Below are 26,112 nucleotides of genomic sequence, written 5' to 3' on the forward strand. Positions count from 1 at the left end.
ATAAATATAAAATAAAGGTGTGTAGGGTTCGAAACAATAAAGTTTCGTACCTGATAAATTTTATTATTGTATATATTTCTTTGTTTTTTTTTTGAAATTTATTATTTCTACGTACAGTATGTACATAATATTATTACGATAGTGGCGTAGTAATACATGTTATCCTCATGACATCATCAGCCCAGTTTACACACATTACTCTGGACCTGGTCACGCCCCATCCTTCACCAATTTTTTCGTTAATTAATAACAACAAATATTTCTATTCAGTATTCACAAAAACTAACTAAAATTAATAGCAAAATTAATAAAAGATTGATAATAAAATCACTTTTTTTTTTGTCATTAAATACACATTTATTAATTTAAAATAAGAAAAAAAATAACATTGTCTATTTTTAGTTTAATAAATATCTTTTAATAAATTCGGAAATATTTATCTATATATTTCTTTCAATTATTAATCATTATTATTTTATGTAAAAATTTCTAATTAACTATTTTGCAATTTTTACAAAATGTATTTTCGTCATTTTTTAATATTTTATCACTTTTTTATATTATTTATTTATTTAAATGTAATCTTTTTTTTACGCTTTTCGATCTTGACATGAGTAATGAACAATTTCACCATTTGGATATCTCGCAAATGCACTAAAAAAATTAAAATAATTATTAAATATATTTAGTTGATTAGAAAATAATAATTATAAATTACCTTTGATTGCCAAATCTTTTTTTACAAACTGGACAAATATTAAATTCAGTCATAAGAACACTTTGTGATTCATAATGCATTCTTTGTTCTTGAACTTGTAAATGTTCAGCATGTAAAAGTCCTTTTAGTACTTGTGTTCTTCGTCTTTCATTCAACTGATTTTGCAAACTTGCTTCTAAAAAATGACGTATTCTTCCAATTGGTACATTGGCAGGTAAAACATCAAGTGCTTTTATTGGTGATATTTTTGATGCATATTGTTCAAGAAGTTCAAGAGCTGTTTCAAGATCAGATTGAGCAGTTTTTTGTATCTCTGGATGTCCTTCATTAAAAGAAAATATTTATAAAATCAACTGAAATTTAATTTTTTGTTTTTTCTATATAAAATACAAACCAGTCATGAAAATTGCTTCCGGTTTTAATAACTGTTGAATTAGAGTTACATAAACTTCATCAGCACCATCCTGTGTTGATTGTTCATCTTCAGTATTTTTTTGATCTTTAAAAATACCACCACATTATGACAATGAAAATAAATAAATAATAGATATGATTTATCTTTAAAAATACTAACTTTCAAATGTTGAATAAACATTTTTACAATATGTAATAGCCTTGGGTACATCATTCAACAAATTAACATATATTGAAATTGCCTGTTGATGCCTACCAAGTCTTCCTAAAATAATTGCACGTTCTTCAAATAAACAATCAGATGGAAATTGTACAAGTACTGTTTCTGGTGTATAATGAATTGATTTTTCCAAAAATACTTGTAATTTTTGACGTACATGTTCACCATTTTGTTTTTCAGCTGGTGTTGCTGTTGGGCTCATTGATGCTAAACATTTTTCTTTGTATTGATGAACAAGTATATTATGAAATAATGGATTTTCATCTTCCCAAACACGTACAACATACTCCAAGTATGTTATTACAAGATTTTTATGTTGACGTAATAAATAATCCAGCACTTTTGGTCTTGGTAATTGTTCAACTTCCTTAAAATTAAAATATTAAATTTATAATCAAGAAAATATGGATAAAATAAATTTAATTATTACCAAAATATCTTCCATAAATATACGAAGACCATTATCAGGATCCTTGTCCAAAACCCAACAAGAAAATTTAAGAATTAAATCAATATGTTCACGTCCAAGATGTTGAAGATATTGAATTGTTCTTTCAGTACCACGAAGACTTGAGTCACTTTGTTTTGATTGTTTTTCTAATAATTCAAGTGCTTTTTTATGCTGACCTTTTGTTTGATAAAGAATTATTAATTCTGGATATTTTTGATGTGCCAATAATGTTTTTTCAGCTTCAGCAAGATGACAATGATTTAATCTTAATAATGGAGCAACTAACGCATCATTCGTTTGTAAATAACATTTTAACAATGTCGTGTCAATAATTTTTAGTAATTGTTCTGTTGCAACTTGAGTCATGGCTTTTTTTTCTCTGTCTTTTTTATCATTTTTAGAATCTTTATTTTTTAAATCAGTACCACCCATTAAGTTATGTCGTACTTCAGTTAAAAATCCAATTAATGCTAATAATCCATTTTCTAAATCTCTGTCATGTAATTTTGGCATTACACTTACTGGCTCATTAATGTCATTTACATTACCAGATTCAGATACAAGCTGAGGAAATAAACGTATAACTTCATATGGATCTGTTCCAAGTTCATGAAATTGTTTCATAGCTTCTTGAAATTTTTTATTACAAAATAAATAATGTGCATAAAGAGTTTGAATTTTATATGTACGTTTTTCTTTATCATCATCAGTTGCATCAGATAGACTTGTTAATTTAAGAGCAAGTTGAAATTGATTTTGATCTAATAATTTTCTAATTTGTTGTTCAACATCAACTGAACTAACACACCATACTTGACTCATTGATGCAACATAAACTCTACCCTGTTTACATCTACACAATAATCTAGCTTTATTTAATTCATTTAATGTTTGAATATGAAGTGAACCATCAAGTGTATATACTTCTAATGTATCATGAACAATACCAAGTAAATAAGGATCATCCCATGCTGTTGCACTTGGTGAATCACTCCATTTAATTGGATTATGTTGTATTAATTCACCCATTGTATTCATTATTATTGATTGTGAATCTTTACCCAGTGCAAATGAATTATCTGATAATTTTGTTATACTCGGTTTTGGTGGTTTACCAGTTGGAAATAATTCTTTAATTTTACCATCAAAACTAATTAATGTATATGATAAACCATGAAAACCAACAACAAGTGTATCACCACACCATTCAATTTCTTTTGGTACATCTGTTAATGATAATTCATTTTTACCACCATATGCAAGTTCATTAAATTGATTTTCACGTATTTTCCAATAATATAATTGTAATTTTCTTTTAACAACAACACATAATCTAACACATGTATTTTTACCGTCAGTTAAACTTTCAGCATATTGTTTATCAAGTGCAAATAATGTTGCACCTTTTGTTTTTGGTAATTGACTTATTTGTTTGACATTTGGTGTTGTTAAATCATGAATACAAATAATATCATCTTGAATAATAAATTTAAATAAATATCAATTACAATTTTTTTTCTTTTAAATAAATGAATACCCTATTATTAAATATTTACCTGTCAATAAAATTAATAAATCATATTCTGGAACAACATCAATTTGTACAATTCTTTTTTTACTTATATTTTTATTGTAACGAAGTAATTCAAGTTTTCCATACTCATTAAATTTTAATGGAACATTGTAAATTAATAAATGACCTTCTCTTGTTGCTATTAACAAATTGTCATCTATAACAATAATAAAAATAAGTAAACAATTAATTATTATCATGATGACATGTTGAAATGATAATAATACAAACCATATGCAGCCATAGATTCAATTTGAACAGCTAATTTTAAAATTGCATTTGATTCGTAAGCGTCATGCATTTTGATGATTATTTATTTATTTAATTTATCTAATTATAAAACATTTACAATTATTATTAATTTAATGACACACAATGATACACAAGGGGCGTTATTACAATTGTCAATTGTTATTTATTTATTTATTTTTTTTGACATAAGGGTGTTTATCAAAATAAAAACTGGGTGTATGCATTTTCTATGAGACAAACAAAATAGTGCATCAAGAAAAACAAAAATGTGACATCTAGCTTATATCCACGTTAACCAGAAACAAATAAAATAATAATAATAATAAATAAAAAAAATATGTCTGACAGTAGAATTGTTAACCTCAAAATTTATGTTTTGAAAATTTACTCCAAAAATGAGCAATCATTGACAATCATTTAGGTCAAATGATTATTTATAAATTAAATTAATTTAGAATCAAAATTAATAATGTTTTTATTAAATAATTGTTGGAATAAAAAAGTATTATTTTTGTTTTAATTTGAAATTTAAAAAACAAAACAAAAAACAAATGATAAAATTGTAAAATTATTATTTATTATTATTATTTATTTCTGAAAATATAAACAATAAATTTGTTGATAAATTTATAAAAAAAATTGAAAAAAAATATGGATATTAATTATAATCATGGCAAGGTAAGATAATTATTAAAAATTAAATTAAATATTAATAATATTTATTAATAAAAACATGGAATATTTATATATTTATTTGTTTGTTATAAATTTTAGACAACACCAGAAGAATCACCAATGAAAACAAAATTAAAATCATGGCTAAATCGAACATTAAAAATACGAATGACTGATGGAAGAGTATTGATTGGTGCATTTTTATGTACAGACAGAGATGCAAATGTTATTCTTGGTTCATGTGAAGAATATTTATCTGATGAGCACACTGAACCACGTGCCCTAGGTCTTGTGATGGTACCAGGTCGTCACATTGTAACAATTCATCTTGACTGTTGGATGCCAGATGATTTAACAACAAATAAAATTAAATTCCAAGACAATCAATGTTTAGAAAATAAAATTTAATTTTAAATAAAAAATACAATTTAATCATCATTCACATCAACGTTATTATTATTTTCTAATTTTTCTGGAACTGTATGAGCTTCATCTAAAAGAGAAACAAAAAAATAAACATGTTAAATAATTTTTCTTGATTTTTTGTTTTTTATAACTTACTTTTAATAATTTGTTCTTCAAGAAGATAATATTGTTTTTCTAGCTTTATATTTTCTTGTAATTGATGATCTTTATGACGTACTGCATCATCAATTCTTTCACAAAGTGAAATTGATAAACTATCCATACCAGAAAGATAACCGAGTGATGTTACTGATTCAGCCATTCTTTGAGCATTCTCCATGTACCCAATTAATTGCTGAAAAGAAAAATACAAACAATTAATTGTTGTTTTTTTGTTAATTGATTTCTAAATTATAGTTAATTACATTTAATAATTTTTTTTTCGTCTGAAGTTCTGATCTCAAAGCAATCATTGTATCACGATGTTCATCACTAACTTCGTACAGTTGAGTGTCTTCCATCAAATGCATCAATGATGATAAAATTTGCCTAGAAATTCAATTGTTTAATTAGCTCAGATTATCAATTTAATTATTGGTGATTAATTGGACAATTAATAGTGGTACCTGTATTCATTACAAGTACTTTCAATTGCAGAATATGTAACAGTAATTACTTGTGTTGCACTGTTAACTGAATCAATTGTTGATTGTTTAATCATGTAATCAAAACTCAGCTTTTCAATATTAATTGGTTCAAATTTTAATTTATTATCTGACTTTGGAAATTCTGTTTTTTCATTAAAACTTGTAAATATACTTGCTCCAATCTTGAAAATAAATTTTTGGTTATGCATTTTGTTATTTTTGTTTTTTATGTTAATTAATCAAAAAATCTAATAGATATTTGTTTATATTTACCACAGTTGAAATCATATTTTTTCTAATCATTCTTAAACACTGACGAAATGCCATTTTATATATTTAAAAAAAATTTTATTATGTTAAATTTTGATACAAATTTTATTGTTTATATTAGGAAGATAATAAATGATAATAAAGCATGTGTTCACATGCGTTTCGAAATGACATCATGGAGGCGGCCATTTTGTGTGTTTATTTTTATCAGCTGCTTCACGAAAACACTCTCTCAAATATTACATCTATTTGAATATAAAATAATTTATAATTAATGAAATAAAATTAATTTATAAATAACAGAGGAAAAAATTATAAACAATTTAAAAAATGAAAAAAAAAACCTCAGGAGTTATATTTTTTTCAATTTTGTTTTTTGATAATAACGTTATAAATTTAAGCCATCAAAAATCAATAAATGCATTATGTAATTATCAGCATTTCAATCAAATTACATTACTGTGATGATTAGAAAATAATTCTAATCATTTTGGAGTAAAAAAAAAAACGTGAGAGATATTCAAAAATTCAGCCGCGAAAAAGTAATCTACTTATCTTCAATTGATATAAATTTTCAAACTGCCATCTATAAAACATATGCAACTCTATAATTTTTTTTTTCTATTATAAAAAAAAAAAAAAAAAAAACTAAGTCAATGTAAAAAAAAAAACACATACACATAAAAAAATAACGACAAAAAAAAAAAGTGTCCCGTCAAGTAATGTGAAACTAAGAGAGCCAGTTCTCGATAGTGCAATTCTAATAAAATAAAAAAAATAAGTGTCAGGTGTATTATTATAATTGTCATGTTAATTAAAATAAAAATGAGTTTATTAAGTTAAATGTGTTCAAGTGTATCATTGACCTGTAATCATAATCATAACAAAACTTATTTTGTCAAAGTCAAGCTCCAACAATTGTCAAAAAAAAAACAAAGAAAAATAAATAATACAAATCAACAAATAAATTAATTGTCATAACAAGTAAACAAATAACTCAATATGAATTAAACAAAAAAATAAAATAATATATAGTCAAAATAATATATGTATACATATACCCACACAGATAAGATAGAATGACGATGTCTCTAGTTTCACAGTGATTCATGATATATTTTTCATCATCATCATCTCAATGAGAGAAAAATAAATTAACAAGAAGAAAATAAAATTATTATAAATTATATAAAACTAATGAGACAAAAGTTGAGATTATTTAAATTTTTAATTGACAAATAAATATATAAAAATATATTTAAAAAATAGAGTAAAATAATAACAACAAATAGATATTAAAGCTACAAAATAAAAAAAAGAAAAAGAAGAATAATATTGTGATGGAAAGATGTTGATTGTTTATAACAATAATTGGCATGGGTTCACAATCATTGGAAATATTGAGACAGGGTATTTGGGCGAGTTTGACAGGAGGCTGGTTTTACGATCCTCATCTAGATTCATTTTCAAATGTATTTCATCTATATGTTTGGCTCTTTCTACTTTGTTTACCATTCACAATATACGTGGTATGTTAATTAAATAATAATGATTAATAATTAATTATGATTGTATAATAATATTCATGTATGATGATTGAATGACTCATGATGTTTTATTATTTTATTTTATTTTTTTATGATAATATAGTTTTTTCCACCAACTTTTTACGTATGGCTTACTTATTGTGCATCAATTGGTACGTTATTTGGTACAATAAAATTTATAAATCATGCATTACACAATGTTTACGATACAAACGAATGTGTGGAGGAACCAGGACCATGTGTTTGTCAAAAAAAATCAGAAAGCGAAAAACGAGTTACACGTAGTAAATGTCATGATAGATGCCAGGATCAAGTTGATCTTGGTATTGAATTACAAGTTTTAAATGGTAATATATATTTTATTATTTATTGTGTAATTATGTAATTAATATTTATTATTTTATTATAAATATAATATTATACAATTTGTAGGAAAAACAGATACACCACCAGTTGAATGTTCATCAAGAAATTCATATATTGAACAAAATTTACCAAATGGTGATGGTGATAGTATAACATCTGATTATCATCGTGATAAACAAAATTCAACAATTGATTTAAAAGTTGAAATACATAGAAAAAATAGTTCTGAAAGTTCTGAAGAAACTCAACAATTAAATAAACCAACAATATTAAATATAAATAATGAAAATGATAATAATAATGAGTTAGTATCATCATCATCACAAGAACATGAACCAAGACTGAGAAATAAAATGAATGAATGGCGTTTAAAACGTCAAAAATGTGTTGTTATTGCTGAAGAAGATAGAGCTGTATCAAGAAAATTATGTAGACATGCATCTGAAGATTCACAAAGTCGTCATACAAAACAAGGTACACTTGGTAAAACTGGATCAGAAAGTAGAATAAAACAAACAAGTTCACTTGAGCTTGAACAACACAATGAAGATTATCCATATTGGAAATCAAATCAAAGTGTTAGAAGATTAACATCAAATTCAAATCCAATGGATAATAATTTAACAACTGATCATCCACAAAGTTTAGAAGTTATTTCAAAAAAAAGTGATATGAATAAAATTAAAATGCCAACACATCCACAATCACTTGAAGTTATTGCTAAAAAACTTCATCAACAACTTGTACATCCACAAAGTTTAGAAACAATTGGTGCAACAAATAAAAATACAAATTCATCTGATGACAATAATTTACCATTATATCCACAAAGTTTAGAAACAATTAATACTAAAAAATCATTACCACAAAATACATTAAAACGTAATCAATTACAATTACTTCCATATTTAAGTTATGGCTCAGAAATTGTACATCCAATTGCTGAACAAAGTGATGAACAATTTACGAATGATAATGCTGGTGGTTTTAATTTACGTAGTTCATATAGTCCATTATTAAATATTAAAAAAATTGGTGGTGATAATGGTGCATGTTCAAGTCGTGATAGAAGTCTAAGTACTGGTGGTTTTGAAGAAAGATTTTCAAGGTATGTAATTCGTATTTTTTTTTTCCTTATAAATTTTAAATAAATGCTTTTCAATTTTAATACATATTGTGTTTGTCAACAGTTTTAATGGCGAAATTATTATTGATGGTGATTCAGTAAATTCACGTGAAGCACTTATTGATGGTAGTAAACAAAATTATAAAAGACGTTTTAGTAATGCAAGTCAAAGTAGCCATGAATTGTCTGATAATGATAGACGAAAAGATACACAAGATACACATTCTTGTAAATTAGATGATCCAATTAATTCTGGAAGTATTGTTGGTATTGATTGGCTTTTTAAAAATAGTGATTATGGTGTTGAACCTTGGGCAAATAAAAGTGAGTCAAATATATTTTATTATTATTATTATTTATAAAAAAAAAACTTTTTTAAAATTACATTATAAATTTTTGATATAAAATTAAAGATACTTGTATTTCATTGTTTTTTTTTTTTTTTTTTATTTTTAAATATATTTATTCATTCATTCGGAAATATATTATAACGCGAAAAAATATTGTGTGGATTTATTCCTGCTCACAGTAATTTGGACATTCAATCGTTTTGATGATACTGACACATCAGAGAGTCTACAAACACCTAGTACCGATTGTAAGTTACGTTATTAGAAAAAAAAAAAAAAAAAAATAGGAAAAAAAATGGTCAATGAAAATTAGAAAATTTTATAAAAGTAGTACTTGATTATATTTTGAAACTGCGTGATGACAAAAAAAAAAAAATAGAATAGCATATAAATTTATTTTTTCAGTTAATGGATTTAAAAAAAAAAAGAAAATTTCTATTATTAATGATAGCTTCTTTATATATTTTATTCATTTTTTTTTGTATACTAGATTTTCATGGAAAAGAACCAGATTCTGGTTCATCAAGTACAACAACATTAAGTATTGACAACGAAGTTAAACGTACCCTTCTTCCTCAACCAATAGTGTCTGATACAAAACGTAATCAAGGTGCAATACCTAAACAAAACCGTCCAAAAATAAGTAATGATAATTTGCACGATACGCAATCATCAATTATCAATGAACCATCATCATTAATAACGACAACAACCACAACAATACCAACAACACCAACAGCAACAGCAACATCAACAGTATCATCAGTACCACCAATAACATCAACAACACGTTCAACAAAAGTTCGTCGTTTATCAGAAACACGTAGAAATCATAACCGTACAAAAGAACAAAATTATCAAAAACCAAATAATAATAATAGTAGTAATAATAGTAATAATAATGAATTAAGTATATTATTATCAAAACCAGTACCACCATTATTAGAATCGCTAATTAAATCAGATAATCAAGCATCAAGTAGTAATAATGGTATGTCAATTGATACTGTTGCACCAGGACGTATACCAGTACAAAATTTATCACGTCGTAATCGTCAAAGAAGATTAAAACGTCATCATAGACCACATCGTGGTCCACGACATCAACAGCGTGATGATAATTTTGCACCAATTGCAGCATTAGTTGGTTTAATGACAAATGGTGAATGTCATCTTGCAACAAATCATAATGATACAAGTGAAGGTGCTGTACATTGTTTTCGTGATGATAATGGACATTTATTTGCTTATACATTTGATGAAAAAGGTTCTGGTATTGCAACAACAACACCAATACCAATTGGTAATAATGATAAATTAATTAATAAATTATTACGTCAACAAATTAATCATAATAATCATCAATATGATGGTAATTGGGATATTGGTGAATCATTAAATAATAGTTATAGTAGTTTATCACTTAATTCAGCTGGTTTAACTGTTATTATTGATACACCACCACCATCAACAGCATCAGCAACAGCAGTACAATTACAACCACAATTACAACTACAACAATCAGTTGAATCAAGTCCTGGTAATAATAACAACAACAACAACAACAATAATACCAATATTAATATAGCAAAATTACAATCGCCAAATATAGTGCCAGGAAATAATAATAATAATAATAATAATAATAACAACAATAATAGCTATAATGGATTACATTTTACACAAGGTGTTATGCTTGAACCAGAATTTTTTCGTATGATTACTGAAAGATATACTGGTAATCGTAATTTAATTGGTAATATTAATAATCAACAATTAAATACATTACCAATAAGTGGTTTACCAGTACAATCACATCAAGATACTGATATTAATACAAGTTTATCATGGAATCGTTTTATTGATGGTCTAGATGGACAAAATGATATTAAACTAAAACAAACACGTCATTATTATAATTGGAAAATATTAAATAAATTACCAACAATAAAATTGCGTTTTGATAGATTATCATTATTAGCATTACTTGATAAAAATTTAACAATAATTGAAACAATAATATCAATAATATTGGCATTATTTGTTGGTGGTTTGGGACTTAAATTATTACAAGAAGGTTTTTATCGTGATATATATGCATTTTTTTTTTGTTTTGTAACTGCTGGATGTCAATATTCATTATTAAAATCAGTACAACCAGATTCAGCATCACCAACACATGGTTTTAATAGAATTATTGTATTTTCACGTCCATTTTATTATATTATTGTATCAAGTATTATTATAATACTTAATGAAACATCAAAAAATTTTAAAAATTCAGAATTTAAAGTTTATGGTTTTCGTATTAGTGATTATGATACAATAATACAAACACGTAATATATTTTTAATATTTTTATTATCATTTCCAATATTATTTTCACTTGGTTTATTTCCACAAATAAATACATTTATAATGTATATATTTGAACATTTTGATATACATTTATTTGGTGGTACAGCAACAACTGGTTTAGTATCATCAATATATTGTATATCACGAAGTTTATTAACTGTTGCATTATTATTTGCATTTGCATATGGTGCATTAACAGAACCAAAATCATCACAACATATATTATTTTCAATATTTGCTGGTTTATTAGTTGCTGTATCATATCATTTGAGTCGTTCATCATCTGATCCAAGTGTCATATGGGATATTGTTAAAAGAAATTTATTACAAGTTGATGATTTAAAAATTGAAGAATCTGAAGCTAAAATTATTGAAAATACATCAAAAAAAGATGCTGCAATACCATCAACAACAATTTATACAAAAGATCATCATAAAATACGACAAAATAATAATAATAATAATAATAATAATAATAATAATAATAATAACAATAACAATTCAAGAAAAAAAGATGTTAAAATTAAAGTTGGTGAACAATTATCTGATACTGAATTAATTGATCCATTACCAAATAAATTACGTTCAACAGTTAAAGCACGATTAAAAAATGACATAATTGTTTGTTGTTTAATTGGTGTATTATCATTTATAATACATTTTTCAACATTATTAACAATACTACAGCCAGAATTAAATTTAGTACTATGGGGTATTGTTAGTTGTTTAGGTTTTATATTACATTATATTGTACCACAATTACGTAAACAATTACCATGGCTTTGTTTAGCAAGACCAGTACTACGATCAAATGAATATGCATTATTTGAAGTACGTGAACCAGTTAAAATAATGTGGTATGAAAGAGTATATGTTTGTTTATGTTTTATTGAACGTAATATATTATATCCAATAGTATTTTTAACAGCATTAACTGATTGTTCATCAAAAATAATAATGAAATATGGTGATGGTATTGGTGCATTAATAATTGTAATATGTGGATTAAAAAGTATACGTTCATCATATGCTGATTCATCATCACGTTATTTAATATTGATATTTTCAGTATTATTTTTTAATTATGATTTAAAAGATAAAAATATTAGTGAAACATTTCTTGTTGATTATTTTATAACAAGTATATTATTTACAAAAATATATGAATTATTATTAAAAATACGTTTTGTTGTAACGTATATTGCACCATGGCAAGTTACTTGGGGTAGTGCATTTCATGCATTTGCACAACCATTTTCAGTGCCACATTCAGCAATGTTATTTTTACAAACAATAATATCAGCAATATTTAGTACACCCCTAAATCCATTATTAGGAAGTGCAATATTTATATGTTCATATGTTAGACCAGTAAAATTTTGGGAAAGAAATTATAATACAAAAAGAGTTGATCATTCAAATACAAGAATGTCATCACATTTAGAACGTAATCTTGGTGCTGATGATAATAATTTAAATTCAATTTTTTATGAACAATTAACACGTTCATTACAACATAGTTTATATGGTGATTTAGCACTTGGTAGATGGGGAAGTATTGAACAAGGTGATTGTTTTTTATTAGCATCTGATTATTTAAATTGTCTTGTACATATTGTACAATATGGTAATGGTCTTGTTACATTTCAATTACGTGGATTAGAATTTCGTGGTACATATTGTCAACAAAGAGAAGTTGAAGCAATATCAGAAAGTATTGAAGAAAATGATAATTGTTGTTGTTGTGAAATGGGACATTTTACAAATGTATTAAGTATGAATGCTGCATTTGGACAAAGATGGCTTGCATGGGAAGTTGCTAGTTCAAAATATGTACTTGAAGGTTATTCAATATCTGATAATTCAGCTGGTTCAATGTTACAAGTATTTGATTTTCGTAAAGTACTTGTAACATATTATGTTAAAAGTATTATATATTATGCAATTAAATCACAAAAATTAAAAAAATGGATTGATAATATTGAAATTAATGGAGCATTAAAATTAACAATGGATAAAAATTTTGTTGATTTAGATCCAGTATTTAATATGAATATTGATGAAGATTTTGATTATCGTGCAAGTGGTATTACAAGAAGTAGTTTTTGTAATGTGTATCTTGATTGGATACAATATTGTTCAATTAAAAATGATAAATTAATTGATAGAACACGTGATTCATTTTTGGTATCATTATGTTTATCATTGAGTTTATTAGGTAGAAGAGTACTTGGTGCTGCATCACATAATACAGTATCAAGTGTTGAATTTTTTCTTTATGGTTTACATGCATTATTTAAAGGTGATTTTCGTATAACATCTATACGTGATGAATGGGTATTACATGATGTTGATTTATTAAAATCAGTTGTTGCTAAAGGTGTTAGAATGGCATTAAAATTACATCAAGATCATTTTATGAGTCCAGAACAATATGAAGAACCATCAGCATTATTTGAAGCAATTGATAATCATGATCGTCATCTTGTTATTAGTCATGAAGCTGATCCATTATGGAGAAATGCTGTATTAAGTGGTGCACCAAGTTTACTTGCATTAAGACATATATTAGATGATGGAATTGATGAATATAAAGTTATTATGTTAAATAAAAGATATTTAAGCTTTAGAGTTATTAAAATGAATCGTGAATGTGTCAGAGGTTTATGGGCTGGACAACAACAAGAATTAATATATTTAAGAAATCGTAATCCAGAAAGAGGATCAATACAAAATGCTAAACAAGCACTGAGAAATATTATAAATAGTTCATGTGATCAACCAATTGGTTATCCAATTTATGTATCACCATTAACAACAAGTTATGCTGAGACAAATGAACAATTGTGCTCAATTGTTGGTGGACCAATAAGTCTCAATGCAATTAAATTAAATATATTAAAATTTTGGAGAAAGTAAGTTTTTTCTTTTCATATTATATTGTTGATTTTATTTTTAATTTTTTTTAATTTTTAATTTTAGAATGAGAAGAAAATGTGGACAAGGTTGTTCTTCTGGTGGTACTGCTTCTCAGGATGATGGTGGTTTTGGTACTGATGGTGGTTATGCCATGACAACATATAATATTCATTCAGGTAAAAAAATTAAATTACATCTTTTTTTATTTATAAAATTAACGTATTTAATATTCAACAGGATATAGTCAATCTGGACACAATACATCAGCATCACAATCAATGGATTCAGGTTGTCAAATTGGTGGTTCAACTGGACGTGGTTCATTGGGACGTGTTAATACTGGTTCACTTGGTGGTAATCGTGGTTCATTAGCATCAGTTGGTAAACCAACAAGTTCAACCTTAGCAAGTCTTGCTGGTTTACTTAGTAATAATGATATGAAAATTGAGACAAAATGTGAAACAAGTTTTACAAATAAAACAGATAAAGATGATATATCACAACGTGTTAGAATAATGGATCCAAATCAAGTATATGATGCTATTAATCTTGGTCGTAGAATTGATGTTATATGGCCAGATGAAAGAATGCGAATGATGGGTGGTAGACTTGGCTGGCAACATTGGATACCAGAAAGAGGTATGGAAGGCTGTGTTGTACATAGATGGATACCAAATCATCGTGATCCAAATAAACGTTCACATGTTGATAAAGTTATTTTATTAGTTAAAATTGATGATAAATATGTACCAATTGCTGAACAAGGAGTTAGAGATTTAGGTGCCGAAGTTTAAGTTTCTTGTGTGTGTTTGCCTGTGTGACACAAAGATATTTAATAGAAGAACAAAAACATTATATGACTAGAATATTTAACATAAAAAAAAACAAAATAAAAAGGCGTGTGATGATGAATGCTGCTGTGATTGAAATATTAATTAATTAAAAAAAAAAATAATAAAGCGGCGTTATTCCTCTGTAACGAGAATCACATGTTTAACTTTTTATTTTTTTTTATTTCATTAGCTGTGATTCTCGCTCATCTATACCAAAACCAATTGTTGTATATCGTGTATTATAATGTGTATATGTTTAAACGTGAATCTGTGACAAAGTCCGATTAATTCTGTTGTACATAAAAATAAACAAAAAAACAAGCGAAATATTCGTGATTTAAGTTCAAAAAATAATAATTAACAAAACTGTCATTTTTTTTTTTAATTATTGACAATTGATTTAAAAAAATATTGTAAATATATCATTCATGTTTTTCTACAATTTTGTTATCATTTTTTTTTTTTTTCATTATTAATTTAAGTATTGTTTTTTTTAAATTTATGGAGATTTAAAAACGATAAATAAATGCTTGATTTTTAATTGAATAATTATAAATAATTCAGTTGACAAAATATTCCAGTAAAATGAGCAGAATATCTTCCTTAGAAAAAAAAAATAAAAAAATAAAATTAAAAGACATATCAGTTTTAAATAAATTTGATTTTTATATTGTTTTTTCCTATTTGTTAATTGTTATTTTATTTTTTTTCATTATGCCAATATTTGTGCAACTGCTCAATCATTGTCACTGTTTTATTAATTTTTTTTTTGTTTATTATTATAATAATAATAACAATTGATTTTAAAATTCCATTTTAATAATTATTGACTAAATAACATGTTTGTTATTTAATAAATATAATATATAGTTACTTACAATTTATCCAGGTAAATTTTTACAAAATAATTAAATAACCAGCGAATCACAGCATTGCCTTATCATGGTGTATTGTTAAACACCTGACTGATGATGAAAATTAATTAATCATTTAACAAATAAATTAATAAAAGAGAAATAGCAAATTAATAATACTTAGCTAGTCTTTTAATTGCTGGCAAATAAAACTGATATAAAAATTAATAATAAATATTGTGTGTCGAGAGAATGTTTTATTATTATTAATAAATCAATGGTTAAATAGTGTTTTATAAAACAATCGGCCTATTATCTGATGTTTCCATATTTTTACTGATTATTGTAAATTTAAAAAAAACAAAAAAAATTATTATTATTGTTGTCTAGTTGTGTGTTGTGTGTGTCTGTATAAAATGAGAGCTCAAAAATTTATAAAAAATATATATTCTCTCGACTGCAAAAAATATTAAAAATGATATTGAATTGATTATGTAAAAATTAAAAAAAAAAAACATTACTGTATTATCAATAACTTAATGAAAAGAAAAATATTTAGTACATTATAAAGGCATATTTAGTTTTTAATAAAAAAAAATAAAATTTTATTATAAATATTAATAGATAATAGTTGAAAAAAATTAAGAGAGAATGAATGAGCCAGTTGAAATATATAAAAAAAATAAATTTCCAATTTATAAACTCGACTGTATTGTAAAATAAAAGTAAAAAGATAAACAAATTGTGGAAAAAAATAAATAAATATATATATACATATATAAATAGACGTTTTGTAATTATTAATTAATAATTATGTTATATATTCTGCATTAGTTGATTAAAAAAAAAATATATATATTAACAATAATAATTAATAACAATGATAAATTTTTTGATATTGATTTTATTTCATAAATGATTTAAAGACAAATAAATAAAACAAAATTATAAGACAATATTTCAACTAAAAAATTAATATTTTAAATAAAAAAAAACAAAACCTTAATAATTTTTTTAAAATAATAATAATTAATATTATTGTTGATTATAATTTGTAACATAAATGAACACTGATATTTTGTTGAAAATTTCAACTATTATTTTATCATAATTTTTTAGAAATTTAATTCAATTGAATTTAAAAAAAAAATTGACTTTATTGCACCAGTATTTAATAAGTCACTATGGCAAGTTTTCTATTTTCATTTTTTTTTTTTTTTAATTTTATACCAATAATAATAATAGTAAATTTGTTTGATAAAAATTATATTTTATATCTAAGATTTGTTATCAACAACCTCAGGTTTTTGATTTCTCAATTTTTTAATTAAATTTTCAATCATATTTGCATCAACAAGACCAATAAATTTATCAACAACAAGACCATTTGATACAGCAATAACAGCTGGTACTGCTTTAACTTCAAATGTATGTACCAATTCTGGATTTTTTTCAACATTAACAATTGCCAAATTTAAATCATCCATTGGACCAATTAATTCTTCTAATTTTGGTGTTAATATTGTGCATGGATCACACCATTCAGCATGAAAATTAACAATAACTGGTACACTACTATTCATTACCTTTGATACAAATTCCGTATTATCAGCTATTTCAAATTTTTTATAATTTTTACTCAGCAAAGAAATTCCTCTTGCTGATAAATTAACAATATTTTTAACTTTGTGCAACATTTTGATTTTTTTATATTGAATTTATTGATGTTTTGTCTTGCAAAAAATAACTTGAAGTTTATTTATTTATTTTTTTTTTAATTAATGAATCCAAGTTGTTATTCTTTGGGGTTTTTTTGTTTCCATCAAAGCATAATTGACATACCCAACAGCTGCAATTACTGATGATGCAGCAAGTAAAACAACCAGAGAAATTCGTAAAATAAAATAATGATCATAAAGCTAAAAATAAAAAATATTATTACAATTAAATATTATTAAATAAATAATTATTTACCTTTTCTTCTTTAATATTTGGATGCTCCGAATTTTTAGGTAAACAAATTAATATAAATGTTAATAATGTAGCAATTGCAATAGCAATAAATCCAAATTTTTTATCAGTTCTTGATGATATTGAAAATATCAAACCAGCTAATAACCAAATTGATATTAAAATGAACAATCCAATACCAATTCCAAAGATCAGAGTTGTCATTACCCTGTTAATAAATAAAATTAAAAATAGATAAAACTAATTATATTTAGATTTTAAAAATAAATATAAAAAATAATCTAGTATACAACAATAGATACTTAAACTTTATTTTTATTTAAAGCGTAGTTTTAAAGAAATTTATTTGTAATTATTATAATTATAAAAACAATACCTTGTTATTTTTTTTTTCGTTTTGTTTTGATTATTGTTGATGGGGAATTATTTGATTTTGTTAATAAAAACAATATAACTAATCAATCACAAAAAAATTAAATGCAACATTGAGTTATAAAAATAAAAAAAGGTAATTAAATTCACAGTTTGTGTGTTGTTTTATTGGGTTTTTATATTTTTATCATTGATTTATAATTGTAGTTGATTGTAGTGGTAAATAATCTTTTGTATTACTTTTGGAGTTTTGGTATTTGTGATCGTGCCGTTGGAGATGATGATGATGGCGATGTTGACTGTAGAGAGTGAAGTTAAATTAGAATCGATTGTCCACTTCGATATATCAAATGTCAGATGACGACTGTCTTATATTCTGAATCAGCTGTTTATTATTTTTATTTTTTATTTACTGAAGCAAGATTTCACGTGTTAATTAATTTTAACATAAACAATTCAACTATGGAAGACATTGAACATTTTTTGGAGATGATTGGAACTGGTACAAGGTCAATTGATGATCCACTATTTGATGATTCACATAAATTTTGCAAAGTTTTTCAACGTACTGGTGTTACTATTGAAGATGATGAAGATTTGTGTCATCCAGTGTGAGTATATTTGCTAATTTTTTATCTTTAAAATATCATAACAATTAATTAATTTAAATTTTATTGTTATTGTCTTTTAGAATGAAGGAATTTCCTTGTAATGTATCAGGTTGTTCAGCAGTATTTCATACACTTGTTGATTTTGAAATTCATTACAATGGAGCACATCGTTTTACATGTCTTGAATGTGGAAAAATAAAATCAAATGCAAGACTTTTAGAAATTCATATTCAAGAATTACACAATTGTTTTTTTAAATTACTTGCTGAAAAAAAACCAATGGTAAGAAATAAAAACAATTATGATTTATTCTATCAACAAATTATATAATTATTTTAATGTGTTTCTTTTAATTTCAGTATCAATGTTTTGTATCTGAGTGTGAAGAATTATTTTTAAATCCAAATCAACGTAAAGAACATTGTAAAAAAATACACAAATTTCCAAAAAATTATCGTTATGATGAAACATCAAGATATCAAAAACAAAAACAATCAAAAATTGATAATAAAAAAAAATTAGATAATTCAATGGAAATTGATGAACCCAAGATGAATATTAAAAATAATATTACAAAAGAAACTAGAATTAAATTAGATAAAAATCAAAGAGCTAAAACATTTATTCCAAAGATGAAAAATACAACAAATGTATCTCAAGTTGTTGATGATAATAATATTACTAATAATGTGATGATAGAAAAACCAATAATTAATAAATCACTTGTTTTTATTCCTCGACAATTGACACAAAAATCATACTCAAAATTATTAACTAAAAATAAAAAAATGGAGAGAAATGTACTTGAGACTGATAATATGATGGAATTAGCTGATGCACTACCTTCATAAATAAATAATTAAAAATATGAAAATCAATTTTAATGACAATTAACATAAAATTAATGGAAATCTATTTTAATTAAAATCGACATTCAATTATTTAAACAATAAATTTTTTTTTTGTAAATAGAAAAATTATACAAAATGTAAATTTGAATAAATAAAAAATTTTTTAAAAATATATAATTGTTTTCTAGCTATTTATTATAAACAATTATATAAAATTATAATTTTTTAATCAAATAAATAATATTATATATCAGGTGAAAAAGAAATGAATAAATAAACACAAATATTTTTTTTTTTTAAATTGAATTTTCATCATTATTTTATTATAAATATATCATGAATATATTGCAACGATTATTTACATTTATTTATTTATAATTTGTGGTGACTCATATTGTCGATTCACAAGTCGACACTTACACAATATAAAAATAATGTTTTCAATTACTAGAAAATATTCAATTTTTATTTTTTTATTTTTTATTTATCATTATATTTACAATAGCTCATTCAACTTATGACGGAATCGGCGATTTAAACTTAAATATTAAGTACAAAAAAAATTTCTTTATTAGTAATTTTTTAATCAAAATGAAAAGTATATATTCATTTTACGTGAGCCAAAATGTTCATTCAACATGTATTCCATTGTCATTCAACTTATCAACTACTGACTGAATCAGAGATTCAAACATTCATCATCAAATAATTACTTTGATAGTAATTTTATTTCTTTCTCGAAATTCAAATATATATTAATAACATATATTTACGCAAGCCAATCATTCAGTATGTATCCTAAACTTTGGATAAAGCAATAATCAAAATAGTACATAAAAAAAAAAAAAAAAAAAAAATTGAAAATGCATTATTAAAAATAAATATTGGTAGATGTTATCTATCCAAAAAGAAAAAAATAATAATAATAAGAAAAAGAAGCTAATAATTAATTTTTGTTTACAAATTTTAAAGACACTTTTGATTAATTGATTGATCAATTATTCATAGTATCTCATTAGTCACCTGACACCTCGAAAGAAAAGAAAAAATAATAATAATATATTTTTTAGTATAAATAATAAATGAATAATTAATTAATTTTAATTTCTATATGCAATTGATCTTAATTTATTAACTTCTTGTTGTAATGCCATTATTTCAAATTTAAATTTGACATTTTCTTGTTCAAGATATGCAGCACGTATTGCAATTTCATCTTCTTTAGCTCTTCTAGCATCTCTTGATCTTTTAGCAGCTTCATTATTTTTTTTTCTTCTTTCCCAATATGCAGCATCTTTTTCATCCATTGTACTTGTTGGTAATGTTGGACTTTTATTTGATATTCTACGCATTTTAATATTTGTACCTTCATTTGTACGTTTAACTGATTCTAGCATTCTTTTACGAAATGCATTATATAAACCATTTGAATTTTGATCATACATTAATTCTGGTCCCATTGTTAATGATAATGGATCTTTTGGATATGCTTTGAATGGTCTTGGTGCTTTTTTGTTTGTATCTTGTTGTATAATCATTGGTAAATCATTTGTTTTGGCTGTTGGTGGAATTACTGTTGATGCTATTGATGAGGACGATGATGATGATGATGAAGATGTTATTGGTAGTTGCATTTGTTGTACAGTACCACCACTTGTTGTTAATAATGGTCCAATCATTGATGGTACAACTGTTGGTAAAAACATTTGCATTCTTGAATAATGATTATTAATTAATTCATCATTTGTTGAATTTAAACCAGCATAAATTGTATCATTGTATTTATTTATTTTTGGTGAATCTGGTGGTGGTGTTGTAACCATATACGTACTTTCATGATATGAATTTTTATCATCATCATTGAATGATCTATCATGTTGATCCATATTTGATTCACTTGATGGTGGTGATGATGAAAAATTAGATGATGATGGAGACAACATGTATGATGTATTTTTAACATCTGATAATTTTTTAAATGATAAATCCAATGCTGGTGCTGAATCAATGTATTCTTTTTTTGGTGATGTAAAATCAAGAGCCTCTGGTTGTCCATTTATTAAATGATAATTTTCCATTTTTAATTTTTTATAATTAAAATTTATCAATCAACAGGATATTATATAATTTTTATTTTAAACTTGTAAATTATTGTTTTTAATTTTGTCACTTATTTATTAATTATTGTTTATATATATTTATAATTTTTTTTTTTAATTACTATTATAATTTCACACACTGATGCAATTTCACAGACACGTGGTTTTAATATTGAGCATACAATATAACAAACGAAAAAAAAAAATTTTTATTCCAAGTAAAAACAGATGAAGATTAAATCCGATGTCTTCTGTTTGTGAGTTATTGAGCAAGGCACAACCGAACGTCACCAAGTCTCAACGTGAATAGGCAAAAGCAGGCGAAACCGGCAAAACGTTTGTGAGTAACAGACAAGGTGATATAAGCTGAAAAAGGGGTTGGTACAGGTTTTATATATACAGCAACCCTGAATGTATTGGATGTAGGAGGGACACCTAACAATTATGTGTCCAATAGAAGTTGGAGTCTTCTTCAGCACGGAGTGGGGCTGAAAAATACAAAAGAGCTTAAGTTGTATGTGTGTTACCAAAAAACCAATGATGTTTTAGTTGATGATTCTTCATCCAACAATTTTATATGAAAAATAAGCAAAGTGGGGAAAATTACAGCACGCGTTATCCAAAAACAAAAATTAATATATTTTATTTTATATTTATATAAAATATGATAAATTATTTTTAAACATTATTATGATATTGGTCAACTTATGATTTTTATTTTTCACCAGAACTACCTGTTCCACTGATAAGACGAATGCCTGCGTTGAAGAACCATTCTAATCAGAAAAAAAAAAAAAGACACGTCATTCGTTTATTGTTTATTATTATATTTATTTATTTCTTATTTTAAATTTGGTAGTTTACGTCATATTGCCTTGTAAAATAAAATACTTAAAACTAAATTTTTCCCTACCTTGTAAATATAAATTTTCAAGGTGATAAAGAAATAAATAAAATAAAAAAAGAATTCTTCATGAAAAGGAAAATACCTCTTTTTAAAATACGTAATATTACAAGGGTTTTTTAACATTTCATTTTTTAAATGAAAATAATTTTAACACGGATTTTTTTTTTTTAAAAAAAGGTGTAGGTCAAGAGGGAAAAAAAGGTTTATTCCTTTTTTTTACAAAAGTAACAATAGAAAAAAAAAAACATGAAAAATTAAAAAAAAAAAAAAAAACATGTTTTTTTTCTAATGGGTAATAAAAAAGGCAAGGGTCCGTAATCATCAGGTGATTCACAATTTAGAAAGGTATTTTTTTAAGTTTTTTTTTTACAAGTCCATGTAAAAAAAAAAAAAAAAAATTGCAAAATCGACACGCTTTTTAAGTTTTTTGCCTTGAAGAGATGAAAAAAAAAAAAATAAAAAAAGTATGATCGATTGTAAAAATTCCATTGAAAACTAAAGAGACCCAAAAAACAGCAGGAAGTTTCTTTAAACGATCCGTTATAAAGAAATACTATTTCATCATGAGGAAAATTTTAACACGCAATACGGAGAAAAAAAAAAAAATGTTTTATTTACTCAAAAAAAAAAAAGCTTTATTAATGATGCAGCTAAAAAAAATTCTAGTTACATAATTTATTTTTTATTTTTTCAAGCTAATACTATACTCGACCAGACCACCGATAACGAAAAAAAGAAATAAAATATATTTACTCCAAAATAATAAAAAAACATTTTTAAAAAAAAGAAATATAAATTCGAAATATTATATATTTTTGTTTGTAATCTTGTTCATTTTTTTTCGTTGATAAACTTAATATCCGCTGGCAAAAATTTTTGTGTAATTAAATTCTTGGTTTTTCCCAGTAATTTAGTGTCTAATTAAATATCTAACGACTTGCCTGAGGTTAAATAAAAACTATTGATAAATCACAATGTAAATTGAGTTATAATATATTGGCGATTATTTATCAATTTTTGAGCAAGAAAAAAGACAGAAATGTGTTTGTATTTGATTGAGACACACCGACGCATTATTATAAAATATTATATGCTTGTATTTAAATATTTTAGTTGAAAAATAAAATAATCCAACAATATAAAATGTAAATAATAAAATTGACACAATTGATGAAATTGCAAATCTAGCGTACATGGATTTTTCACCGTTATAATTTCGAGTAAACCCTTTTTGAGTGCGGCAGTCTGGCAGATGGAAATTTCAATATAAATTTAAAGATGAAAATATATATAAATTTACACATCTCAATCGTTTTTCCCATATTATCCACGCCATTTGAAAAATATACAAGAAATAAAAAAATAAAAAAAAATATAGTCCCGGAATAACGGGTTGTGGTTGGTCGCGCACCATTCAAATCTGGGTTATGTGGCCAAAAGAGCAAAAATTTGTATACATGCGGGAAAAGAGGCTGTTTTCAATATATATATATAATATAATATATTTTTTTAACAATAGCGATGCACTGGAAAATACTTGAATGTGAAGTTTCAATAGATGAAAAAAAATAAAATAAAATATATCTAAATGTCGCACCTTTTAACGACGACTCAACGAATTTTGAGATATTTTTCTCAGCCAAATTATGAAGGCCGAGAAGACACAACAACACATCACCATTTACCTCAGTATTTTATATTTTTTTTCTTCTTTAATTCAAATTTAAAATTTCGATTTAAAAATTGGTTTTAACATTTTTAAAATGATTTTTTTTTTTACTCCAAAAAAAAAAAAAAATACTAACAATTTATGAAAAATAAATTTAAGAAAAATATTATAATCAAGTTTTAGTTTTAATAATAATTATTATTTTGAAAAATAAAATATCTTTGAGGGTAAAAATCAAAAGACGCAAAATATCAAAGTAAAACACTTGCTGTGAAAATATATTCTGTAAAATGTTTCGCATCAAACTCTTTTCTTTTTTTTTGTAAACTCAAAGTAATACGACAATAATGTCTCATTTAATAATTAACGATGTTAAGGTAAATTTTTAGCATCTGTGTATGAAAAATATGCCATGGGGTAGAAAGAAAAAAAAAAAAAAAATTTCCAGTGATGAACACAATAGAAGAAACTGCGGTGCATGGTCATTGATGTTTCAACGATGACGGCAGCACTTTTTTTCAAATATGTTAAACTTACACACAAATGTCACACTTTTATTTTTCGTCTTTTCTAGTTTCTAATAAACATAATAAATTTAAGAAAAACCTTGAAAAAAAATATGGTATATGCACAATAGCATAGCATGAAAAATTACTTAAATCTTTTCACGTATGTATTATAAAATATAATCTCCTAATTTTTCTTTATTCTGTAAAATATAATGATGAAAATTTGACTGAGCTGCAGTCATAGACAATGTGGTTTTATTTAATAGTCAAACACTGCAGGTTTATGCTGGTTTGAACCGACAAGAAAATCCTGTCAATAATATTCACGGATCCATATAATTACCCTTTGCAAAAGCATTTATCTCAGGGAAATACAAAAGAAGCCGAAAATGTTAGAGATAAAAATGTGAAAGTTAAAAGAAAATAACCAAAACATTTTGCAACACTAATTTATTCATCTTATTTAAATTTAAGAAATGAAAAAAAAAAAGCTTAAAACCTTATCTTGAATGCTTTGAAATGTATGGATTAATTTTTTCACGTGAAATAAGATTATAATATTGTCATGTTTCTTTGTAACTTGATGGTCAAAATACGTCACTGAATTTTAATGTTTTTTTTTTTTTCAATTTTCTATTTTTCTTTCACCAATTTTGCGTCTATTCTTTTTTAGGTTTCCCAGATTTTAGTTAATGTTTTTTTAGTTTGATCTAGCTAACACTCTTCAGTCTTCTTGGAAAAAGATAAAAAAATGTTTGGCAATTTTTTTTTTTTGTTTGTTCTATGACGCCGACTCTAGATAAATCGTGAAAATAGAAAAGGATTAGTTTTTTAAAAAAAGAAGAAAAAAAAATAATAGAAAAAGAGCTACTTAAATATTTTGTATAAACGAGTCAAGTTGGTATATAGAGTGAAAGATTAACAAAATTATCTAATTGCAAAGGGCACTTTGCAGGTCAGATTTAACCTTTTTTTTTTTCCTTTTTTTATTTCGAAGCGTTTGTAGGGTAAATAACGGGGAGGAAAATTGGGATTGTATGGTAAATGCTATGACATAACAAGTGCAACCGGGACAATGAAAAATAATGGTCCCATTTTTCAAGGCCCCTATTGTGCGTAACCTTCTGTCATAGTATAAAAGCATC

General features: G+C 24.8%; 8 protein-coding genes across 10 annotated transcripts; 3 read left to right on the forward strand and 5 right to left on the reverse strand.

The window, feature by feature from the left end:
- Positions 1 to 61: 61 nt before the first annotated feature.
- LOC122853060 (vam6/Vps39-like protein) lies at positions 62 to 3,888 on the reverse strand. Its single transcript, XM_044153292.1, has 7 exons — positions 3,608 to 3,888; positions 3,360 to 3,533; positions 1,783 to 3,278; positions 1,293 to 1,719; positions 1,113 to 1,217; positions 719 to 1,040; positions 62 to 654 (listed from the first exon to the last, which is right to left on the reverse strand). Exons 1-7 carry the CDS (start codon positions 3,675 to 3,677, stop codon positions 591 to 593), a joined length of 2,658 nt encoding a protein of 885 aa, XP_044009227.1. The 5' UTR covers positions 3,678 to 3,888; the 3' UTR covers positions 62 to 590.
- Positions 3,889 to 4,018: 130 nt separating this feature from the next.
- Positions 4,019 to 4,833, forward strand: LOC122853062 (N-alpha-acetyltransferase 38, NatC auxiliary subunit). The gene is made up of 2 exons (XM_044153294.1): positions 4,019 to 4,306; positions 4,403 to 4,833. Exons 1-2 carry the CDS (start codon positions 4,280 to 4,282, stop codon positions 4,709 to 4,711), a joined length of 336 nt encoding a protein of 111 aa, XP_044009229.1. The 5' UTR covers positions 4,019 to 4,279; the 3' UTR covers positions 4,712 to 4,833.
- On the reverse strand, positions 4,683 to 5,805 carry LOC122853061. The gene is made up of 5 exons (XM_044153293.1): positions 5,629 to 5,805; positions 5,335 to 5,537; positions 5,134 to 5,257; positions 4,865 to 5,063; positions 4,683 to 4,796 (listed from the first exon to the last, which is right to left on the reverse strand). The coding sequence occupies exons 1-5, from the start codon at positions 5,680 to 5,682 to the stop codon at positions 4,732 to 4,734; spliced, it is 645 nt and encodes a 214-aa protein (XP_044009228.1). The 5' UTR covers positions 5,683 to 5,805; the 3' UTR covers positions 4,683 to 4,731.
- Positions 5,806 to 6,274: 469 nt separating this feature from the next.
- On the forward strand, positions 6,275 to 16,228 carry LOC122853063 (pecanex-like protein 1). Of its 2 annotated transcripts, XM_044153296.1 has the most exons (8): positions 6,275 to 7,154; positions 7,276 to 7,519; positions 7,605 to 8,646; positions 8,729 to 8,988; positions 9,194 to 9,262; positions 9,505 to 14,287; positions 14,355 to 14,467; positions 14,529 to 16,228. In XM_044153296.1, the coding sequence occupies exons 1-8, from the start codon at positions 7,002 to 7,004 to the stop codon at positions 15,083 to 15,085; spliced, it is 7,221 nt and encodes a 2,406-aa protein (XP_044009231.1). In that variant the 5' UTR covers positions 6,275 to 7,001; the 3' UTR covers positions 15,086 to 16,228. The 2 variants fall into 2 exon arrangements, with proteins under 2 accessions (XP_044009231.1, XP_044009232.1); XM_044153297.1 differs by lacking the exon at positions 9,194 to 9,262.
- A 1,027-nt stretch (positions 16,229 to 17,255) lies between these two features.
- LOC122853065 (thioredoxin, mitochondrial) lies at positions 17,256 to 17,675 on the reverse strand. Its single transcript, XM_044153299.1, has one exon. The coding sequence runs from the start codon at positions 17,673 to 17,675 to the stop codon at positions 17,256 to 17,258; it is 420 nt and encodes a 139-aa protein (XP_044009234.1).
- Positions 17,676 to 17,756: 81 nt separating this feature from the next.
- On the reverse strand, positions 17,757 to 18,699 carry LOC122853066. 2 transcript variants are annotated; one of them, XM_044153300.1, is made up of 3 exons: positions 18,326 to 18,699; positions 17,953 to 18,157; positions 17,757 to 17,897 (listed from the first exon to the last, which is right to left on the reverse strand). In XM_044153300.1, the coding sequence occupies exons 2-3, from the start codon at positions 18,151 to 18,153 to the stop codon at positions 17,757 to 17,759; spliced, it is 342 nt and encodes a 113-aa protein (XP_044009235.1). In that variant the 5' UTR covers positions 18,154 to 18,157; positions 18,326 to 18,699. The 2 variants fall into 2 exon arrangements, with proteins under 2 accessions (XP_044009235.1, XP_044009236.1); XM_044153301.1 differs by having other exon boundaries at positions 18,562 to 18,657.
- LOC122853064 (zinc finger protein 511) lies at positions 18,672 to 19,854 on the forward strand. The gene is made up of 3 exons (XM_044153298.1): positions 18,672 to 18,932; positions 19,013 to 19,214; positions 19,292 to 19,854. Exons 1-3 carry the CDS (start codon positions 18,679 to 18,681, stop codon positions 19,781 to 19,783), a joined length of 948 nt encoding a protein of 315 aa, XP_044009233.1. The 5' UTR covers positions 18,672 to 18,678; the 3' UTR covers positions 19,784 to 19,854.
- A 1,029-nt stretch (positions 19,855 to 20,883) lies between these two features.
- LOC122851078 (protein giant-like) lies at positions 20,884 to 21,861 on the reverse strand. Its single transcript, XM_044150129.1, has one exon. It carries the CDS (start codon positions 21,859 to 21,861, stop codon positions 20,884 to 20,886), a length of 978 nt encoding a protein of 325 aa, XP_044006064.1.
- Positions 21,862 to 26,112: the final 4,251 nt, after the last annotated feature.

This window comes from Aphidius gifuensis, linkage group LG3 (assembly GCF_014905175.1).
Source record: "Aphidius gifuensis isolate YNYX2018 linkage group LG3, ASM1490517v1, whole genome shotgun sequence".
Taxonomy (NCBI): Eukaryota; Metazoa; Arthropoda; class Insecta; order Hymenoptera; family Braconidae; genus Aphidius; species Aphidius gifuensis.

What these genes read in the sequence shown, in the direction of transcription:
- LOC122853060 (XM_044153292.1), bottom strand. Translation starts at nt 3,677, where the DNA reads ATGCATGACGCTTACGAATCAAATGCAATTTTAAAATTAGCTGTTCAA. An exon ending in TGAATCTATGGCTGCATATG is followed by an intron (nt 3,534 to 3,607) that starts GTTTGTATTATT and finishes TTATTGTTATAG; the next exon opens with ATGACAATTTGTTAATAGCA. An exon ending in TGTTTATTCAACATTTGAAA is followed by an intron (nt 1,218 to 1,292) that starts GTTAGTATTTTT and finishes GTATTTTTAAAG; the next exon opens with ATCAAAAAAATACTGAAGAT.
- LOC122853062 (XM_044153294.1), top strand. Translation starts at nt 4,280, where the DNA reads ATGGATATTAATTATAATCATGGCAAG. An exon ending in TTAATTATAATCATGGCAAG is followed by an intron (nt 4,307 to 4,402) that starts GTAAGATAATTA and finishes TATAAATTTTAG; the next exon opens with ACAACACCAGAAGAATCACC.
- LOC122853061 (XM_044153293.1), bottom strand. Translation starts at nt 5,682, where the DNA reads ATGGCATTTCGTCAGTGTTTAAGAATGATTAGAAAAAATATGATTTCA. An exon ending in AGTACTTGTAATGAATACAG is followed by an intron (nt 5,258 to 5,334) that starts GTACCACTATTA and finishes TTGAATTTCTAG; the next exon opens with GCAAATTTTATCATCATTGA. An exon ending in TGAAGAACAAATTATTAAAA is followed by an intron (nt 4,797 to 4,864) that starts GTAAGTTATAAA and finishes TTTCTCTTTTAG; the next exon opens with ATGAAGCTCATACAGTTCCA.
- LOC122853063 (XM_044153296.1), top strand. Translation starts at nt 7,002, where the DNA reads ATGGGTTCACAATCATTGGAAATATTGAGACAGGGTATTTGGGCGAGT. An exon ending in TTTGAAGAAAGATTTTCAAG is followed by an intron (nt 8,647 to 8,728) that starts GTATGTAATTCG and finishes GTTTGTCAACAG; the next exon opens with TTTTAATGGCGAAATTATTA. An exon ending in ATATTAAAATTTTGGAGAAA is followed by an intron (nt 14,288 to 14,354) that starts GTAAGTTTTTTC and finishes TTTTAATTTTAG; the next exon opens with AATGAGAAGAAAATGTGGAC.
- LOC122853065 (XM_044153299.1), bottom strand. Translation starts at nt 17,675, where the DNA reads ATGTTGCACAAAGTTAAAAATATTGTTAATTTATCAGCAAGAGGAATT.
- LOC122853066 (XM_044153300.1), bottom strand. Translation starts at nt 18,153, where the DNA reads ATGACAACTCTGATCTTTGGAATTGGTATTGGATTGTTCATTTTAATA. An exon ending in CAAATATTAAAGAAGAAAAG is followed by an intron (nt 17,898 to 17,952) that starts GTAAATAATTAT and finishes TTTTATTTTTAG; the next exon opens with CTTTATGATCATTATTTTAT.
- LOC122853064 (XM_044153298.1), top strand. Translation starts at nt 18,679, where the DNA reads ATGACGACTGTCTTATATTCTGAATCAGCTGTTTATTATTTTTATTTT. An exon ending in GAAGATTTGTGTCATCCAGT is followed by an intron (nt 18,933 to 19,012) that starts GTGAGTATATTT and finishes ATTGTCTTTTAG; the next exon opens with AATGAAGGAATTTCCTTGTA. An exon ending in TTGCTGAAAAAAAACCAATG is followed by an intron (nt 19,215 to 19,291) that starts GTAAGAAATAAA and finishes TTTTAATTTCAG; the next exon opens with TATCAATGTTTTGTATCTGA.
- LOC122851078 (XM_044150129.1), bottom strand. Translation starts at nt 21,861, where the DNA reads ATGGAAAATTATCATTTAATAAATGGACAACCAGAGGCTCTTGATTTT.